The sequence below is a fragment of the Oncorhynchus kisutch genome, linkage group LG17 (genome assembly GCF_002021735.2).
Source record: "Oncorhynchus kisutch isolate 150728-3 linkage group LG17, Okis_V2, whole genome shotgun sequence".
Taxonomy (NCBI): Eukaryota; Metazoa; Chordata; class Actinopteri; order Salmoniformes; family Salmonidae; genus Oncorhynchus; species Oncorhynchus kisutch.
In genome coordinates, this window is record NC_034190.2 from 36194790 (window position 1) to 36201788 (window position 6999).

The 6999-nt window shown below is 47.5% G+C and overlaps 1 protein-coding gene across 1 annotated transcript in view; it reads right to left on the minus strand.

Annotated features, from left to right (window-relative positions):
* Positions 1-509: 509 nt before the first annotated feature.
* LOC109908468 (ephrin type-A receptor 7) overlaps positions 510-6999 on the minus strand; it is a 175572-nt gene continuing 169082 nt past the window's right edge. Inside the window, exons 12-14 of the mRNA XM_031793291.1 lie at positions 3582-3772; positions 3162-3350; positions 510-3018 (exon numbers count right to left, since the gene is read on the minus strand). Coding sequence (XP_031649151.1) covers positions 2904-3018; positions 3162-3350; positions 3582-3772 — 495 coding nt within the window. The 3' untranslated portion in view covers positions 510-2903. The remainder of the gene's footprint in view (positions 3019-3161; positions 3351-3581; positions 3773-6999) is intronic.

The window sequence follows — 6999 nt, forward strand, 5'->3', positions numbered from 1 at the left end:
ACTTAAAGTGGCGCCAGAGACAGAAGAGGAAGTGAGATATCCCACTCCCTCATTTTTTGTGGTTCATATACAGCAAATTAACTAAGCAGACCAGACCCAGCTGCTATTGCACTGGTGCCTATGGGAGAGCCACCCCTTAAACAGACCGGAGCTGAGACAATTTTCTTTCAATGGTAAACGGCCTGAGTAAGACATCTTCATTTATCCACCATCTTTGGAGGAGCTTCCCCAGAACAAGATTGAGGCCTGGGATTCACTCCTGACCACAATTCCAGGGCTCTTTCTCAATTAAGGCCTGGATTCAATCCGGAGAGTTCTTGCATGAGGTTGTGAACAGAACGTTTGCAGAGAAGAACAAAACAAAAAGGTGAACTGAAAGAGTTTAGTTTTCTGTGAGCTGATTGGCTGCATCATTTCACAAGGGGAATGAATCAGACTTGCATTGGAAGCAAGAACAGAATCTAGCTCAAAGCCTGAAGCACCCCAAAAACACAGACAAACGCTTGCTCTTAAGGGAGATAGTTTTTTTTATAACACATTTCAATATTGCAACAGCCATCTGTCTTTCTAACAGGTAAAAATCATCCAAAAACTAAACAAAGAAAATATGTTTTAATATTCCAAACACACACGTTCATTGGCAACGGCCCTACATTTAAACAATAAAACCCCTACACAGTGAGCAGATATTTTCAACACATTGTTCTTCAAAGAAATTATAAAAATAGATTGCATTTTCAAATACATATTTACAGTATTAAACATTTTGTAATCGTCGAGTAGTAAACAGTGGGTGGGAGGGACAACAACTGAGTTAAGTCGCTAGTGAAAGGTCTATTTTGGTGTCTGCGTATACAGGGGTGGTGAGACTTTGTAGATATGTGCATGTGTGAGTCTATAGGGCTGCGTTTACACAGGCAGCCCATTCTGATCTTTCGACCGATCAGATTAGCTCTTTCTACAATAAATGGGCAGAATATCAGAATTGTGCCTTTTGTAAACGCAGCCTAGGAGTATATTTTGGGTTTATATACAGTAATGTTAAGGCAAAACAGCTACAAAGAGAGAGTATGTAGGGAAGAGAGGAGGACATACACTGGTAGTCCTTTCATACCAGATACCTCACTATTACAATAACCCATCAACGAACCAAACGGAACCAATAAAACATCTACCGTGTAGCTAGCTACATGAGTAGGAGAGAAATCAAATCATTCCCCAAAACGTGTTAACTACGATTAAATGTTACCGTTTTTGTAAAATACATAATACTGACAAATGGAAGGGCTTGTATATGCAGTGGGGGGTTGTGGGTCCTATGTCAGCTTGAGTTGCTGTCCCCCCCCCCAAAATAAATAAATAAATGAGATCACTCTACGACATTCTGAAATACTGCAATACTGTTTCTATAATGCAACACATCGATACCGTACATCCAGCGACACTGGACTCAAAATGTATAAGTCCTGTATCAACTACTGGTGATTTGTTAACAGTATCCAAATTATTCAATACCCCTGTCTATGAGAAGAAAACAGTCAACATACTATAGTGTAAGTCCTCTTCATAATACCTTGTTCAGTACAGGACACCATTATTCAGTAACAGAATCCCTCGAACTGTAAAAAAAAATATTTTAAAAATACAACATTTCATGATTTACACTGAAACCAGAGGACATGTGCTTTGCAGCATCCTTAAACACAAAATGTAATTGATTATTTATTCAATCAAGTATGTCTATTTTGACCCTCGTAACCTCTTCCCGTCAGGAGGTTGTGTGAGAGTCTGTAAACTGTAAATGCATAAATAAAAATGAATACATATTAAATATACTGTATGTCAGCTTGAGACTTGACCTTTATTCTTAACAGTGCAATATACCCTTGTAGTGAAAATGCTTTTTAGATGGGAGAAATATATTAGCGAGACGCTACATGACACACCACTGACATCCCGGCTAAGGGACATTAGCCATTCCACACAGGGAGAGCAGACACAGTTAATGGAAAAATGTTCGGAAAAAGATAAATTGTGTAACAGACGAAATAGGAATGAACAATCAAATACACGTAAATCCATTGTTTTGATTTACACAAATTCCTAGTTGTTTTTAAATCAGTAGTTTTTTCCTGAAGGTAAGTTTTTTCCAGCCTCATGATTGGTCAGGCCAAGACAAGACACAGCCTGGGATCCGCCCACACCGTGGGAACCTGTCACTTGAACAAACAACCGGGATAGGAGGTTTTTAACCACTGAACTGAGACCAGATTTACAATGTCAACTCTGTTCGACAGACAGCACTTTCTCCATTGGTACCTTATCCCACTGTACTGAGGCCAGTGGTAGTGGGCCAGCCCTGTTAGATGAACAGTACTTCTCAACCAGGGTGGCTTTAACCTCAGTTTTGAGACCAGTGGTTCAGTAGAGTATCACTTGAGGGGACTGTTCTTCTCCATCAAGGAAATGTTATTACCCCATGTTCTGAGACCAGTGGTAGAGTGCCAGACATTTTAGATGGACAGTACTTCTCCATCAGGGTAGTTTTAAGTCTATTTAACCTCTGATCCAGGGCCAGTTGTAAGAGAGGAGATCTAGTTGATTCGGGTCAGCGTGCAGACAGAAGTCATGTGACCTCCGACAGAGTACGCTGATCACATGACTGGAAGATGCCTCCTTCCCAAGGACTTAAGAGAGGGAGGAGGGGCAAGACGGGGGAGAGAGAAGGGGAAAGAGTGGGTGGGTGAAGTGTGGGCAATATCTCTGCCCACCTCACTATCCACTTGATTTCGTCCATCTGAATGAGCGACGAGTCCTTCTATCCATCCGCTCGTCCGTCCGTCTGCACGTGTGTGTATGTGTGTGTGTGCGTGTGTATGTGTGTGTGTATGTGTGTGTGTAGGTCAGACCTGCACCCCTCTGCCGTGCATCTGGATGACCTGGGCTCTAAGGGTCTGGATGGCAGACAGGATCTGTTTCTGGTGCTCCAGAGAGGTGACGCCTAGACTCAACACGTCTCTGTGAAGGAGACCCACAGCACAAAGACATCCGTTAGACTATACCAACTCGCATTCAGGTGCGCAAGCGCAAAAAGCAAGGCTTACGGAAAACGCACACTTGTTCACGCATCAATGCACACGCGCTCATTCAGAGCCACTCACTGGACTGTCATACGGGCCACAGACTCCAGGTAGCAGTATCCTGCCGCGGTGAAGTTGTCCTTGTAGCGCCCCATGTCCACCGCATCCAACCACTCCCCTACCGAGTTAAACGAGGGGAAAGACGGAAGAGTCCGGTCTGCCAGGGAGATGGAGGAGCCCAGAGGGAGGGTTCCTAGCTGAGGGAGGGTTCTACAGATAGAAAGGGAGAGAGAGAGAGAGATTCATGGGTCTATTGTTATCATAAGCGCTAGTATTTCTACTCTGGTATCAAAACTCAGTGGGACGTGGGGAACCTGCTTGGACGACATAAACCATTTCCATGTCAGCCCACGTTGGCCAGCAGAGTCCTGTTACCTGTTAGCCTGTATGTTAACCCATGTTTAGCCCGTTAACCCATGTTTCCAGTGGCCTATGTCCTACCTGCGTGCCAGTGTGGAGGAGCCGATGCCGTCGGGGCTGCGGATGCTCTTGCTGAGAGCTGAGTGGATCTGGCTGAAGGTGGGTCTCTCGGTCCTCTCCTTCTGCCAACAGTCCAACATCAGCTGGTGGAGGTGGGGTGGACAGTTCATAGGGGCGGGCAGGCGGAAGCCATCCTCTATCGCTTTGATCACCTAGGACGAGACGGAGAGAGAAGGCGTGTTAACCTACGGGGAGAAATGTTGATAGTGAACGAGGCTTCAGGAGACCTCCGAAACAATATCCCTTTACGCAAGGTTCTCTCAAAGAGCGAACCCATCAAACAGATCGGTCCCCCCTGTAAAGACTGCTCCAAAAACACTTAACAAATATCATCTCTCAGTTTTAGAACACCGTGCTCCCAAGAAAAAGCTCGACCCGTCAATAAAACAAACAAAAAAGGTTGAAAATGTTCCTTTGAACCACATTCACCAAAAAACACTGTCCTCTTCAGTTCCATCCTGACCTCAATTCAACCAAACAGTGTTTCTCCATTGGCTAGCATCTTCCATTTCATCAGAGATGAAAAACAAAGGGCATGTTAGAGCAGGGTGTGGGTCTGGGTGAGTTAACGGTGATATTAACTATCCGTTTAGTGCATTAATATCTCAAGCGCTCAGCCAGCTTGGACTTTGACATTTCATTTGGAGAGTTCAGTGCCGTGAACATGGAGGTAGACAAAACATCTGGATCGTGATAAACCCTCACGGTTCCTATCCTAGCCGAGGGAGGGTTCATAGTCGGTCATTTCAACATGACACGGTCGTCAAGTTTGCCACTTTATTGTTCAGTGGAACGTTTTCATAAGGTCATTTTAGACGGCATATTTGCACGAACAAGCGGTTGGCTTAAAAGTGAACTTTGAACTCTGACGAACCCTCTGTCTACTCTTAATAGTCATGATGCTGCCTTGGATAAAGACACTTTGAAATCACATTGTCTCACTTTCCTCTTCAACAAAGTGTCACGCAACACTTCCTGCTGTGCTCGTCTGAAGTCTTGTTTTCTTCCAAAGTATTTTTTATTTTTTTAAACTGTCTAGGAAAAGGAGAGGGGAGGGAGGGAGAAGGGAACAAAAAAAAACACCCTCATCGACTTCTCACACAAACAGGTGATGGCAGGGTGCTATCGATTGGACAATCTCCACACCCTCCTAAAATAGCTACACTTTCATTTCCTTAAAAGAGACTGTCGCTTTCTGCCGGGATTTTATGCTTCCTCTAAGAGCCGGGCGCATGGTGGCACTTTGGGACGGCCACTAGAAAGGGACGTGGTATCCTTAAGAGAAATAGGATTGGTCACAGAGCTGAAGTGGACTTATGCCAAAGAGTCTCTTAGAGAAGCACCTGTGGCTTTCCCTCTTTAATAAGATCTGAGCTATCCCGAGTCAGAGTTCACACAGTTTTAGAGGGGAGAGGAGAGAGAGAGAGAGAGAGCAAAAGGGAAGAAGAGAATGTATAAATAGAAAGGAGAAGAGAGAGATGGGGGGGATGCGAGAGAGAGAGAGTGAAGGAAGAGAGAGATGGGGGGGATGCGAGAGAGAGAGAGTGAAGGAAGAGAGAGATGGGGGGATGCGAGAGAGAGAGAGTGAAGGAAGAGAGAGATGGGGGGGAATGCGAGAGAGAGAGAGTGCAGGAAGAGAGAGATGGGGGGGATGCGAGAGAGAGAGAGTGAAGGAAGAGAGAGATGGGGGGGATGCGAGAGAGAGAGAGTGAAGGAAGAGAGATGGGGGGTGCGAGAGAGAGAGAGTGAAGGAAGAGAGATGGGGGTGCGAGAGAGAGAGAGTGAAGGAAGAGAGAGATGGGGGGATGCGAGAGAGAGAGAGTGAAGGAAGAGAGATGGGGGGTGCGAGAGAGAGAGAGTGAAGGAAGAGAGATGGGGGGATGCGAGAGAGAGAGAGTGAAGGAAGAGAGAGATGGGGGGAATGCGAGAGAGAGAGAGTGAAGGAAGAGAGAGATGGGGGGGATGCGAGAGAGAGAGAAGGAAGAGAGAGATGGGGGATGCAAGAGAGAGAGAGAGTGAAGGAAGAGAGAGATGGGGGGATGCAAGAGAGAGAGTGAAGGAAGAGAGAGATGGGGGGGATTCGAGAGAGAGTGTGAAGGAAGAGAGAGATGGGGGGATGCGAGAGAGAGAGAGAGAGTGAAGGAAGAGAGAGATGGGGGGATGCGAGAGAGAGAGAGTGAAGGAAGAGAGGTGGGGGGGTGCGAGAAAGAGAGAGTGAAGGAAGAGAGAGGTGGTGGGTGCGAGAGAGAGAGTGAAGGAAGAGAGAGGTGGGGGGGGTGCGAGAGAGAGAGAGTGAAGGAAGAGAGAGATGGGGGGTGCGAGAGAGAGAGAGTGAAGGAAGAGAGAGATGGGGGGTGCGAGAGAGAGAGAGAGTGAAGGAAGAGAGAGATGGGGGGGTGCGAGAGAGAGAGTGAAGGAAGAGAGAGGTGGGGGGGTGCGAGAGAGAGAGAGTGAAGGAAGAGAGAGATGGGGGGGTGCGAGAAAGAGAGTGAAGGAAGAGAGACATGGGGGGTGCGAGAAAGAGCGTGAAGGAAGAGAGACATGGGGGGGTGCGAGAGACAGAGAGAGTGAAGGAAGAGAGAGATGGGGGTGATGCGAGAGAGAGAGAGAGAGAGAAGGAAGAGAGAGATGGGGGATGCGAGAGAGAGTGAAGGAAGAGAGAGATGGGGGGGATGCGAGAGAGAGAGATGGGGGGGGTGCGAGAGAGAGAGAGTGAAGGAAGAGAGATTGGGGGATGCGAGAGAGAGAGAGTGAAGGAAGAGAGATGGGGGGGTGAGAGAGAGCGAGAGAGTGAAGGAAGAGAGATGGGGGGTGAGAGAGAGAGAGAGAGTGAAGGAAGAGAGAGATGGGGATGCGAGAGAGAGAGAGAGAGAGAGGTGGGGGGGTTGCGAGAGAGAGAGAGAGAGAGGTGGGGGGGTGCGAGGGTGTGAGAGAGAGAGTGAAGGGATGAGAGAGATGGGGGTGTGAGAGAGTAGAGTGAAGGAAGAGAGAGATGGGGGGTGCGGAGAGAGAGAGAGTGAAGGAGAGAGAATGGGGGGGGGGTGCGAGAGAGTGAAGGAAGAGAGAGGGTGGGGGGGGGTTGCGAGAGAGAGAGAGTGAAGGAAGAGAGAGATGGGGGGTTGCGAGAAAGAGTGAAGGAAGAGAGACATGGGGGGGGGTGCGAGAAAGAGAGTTGAAGTAAGAGAGACATGGGGGGTGCGAGAGAGAGAGAGAGTGAAGGAAGAGAGAGATGGGGGGTGCGAGAGAGAGAGTGAAGGAAGAGAGACATGGGGGGTTGCGAGAGAGAGAGAGAGAAGAAGAAGAGAGACATGGGGGTGCGAAGAGAGAGAGAGTTAAGGAAGAGAGAGATGGGGGTGCGAAGAGAGAGAGTGAAGGAAGA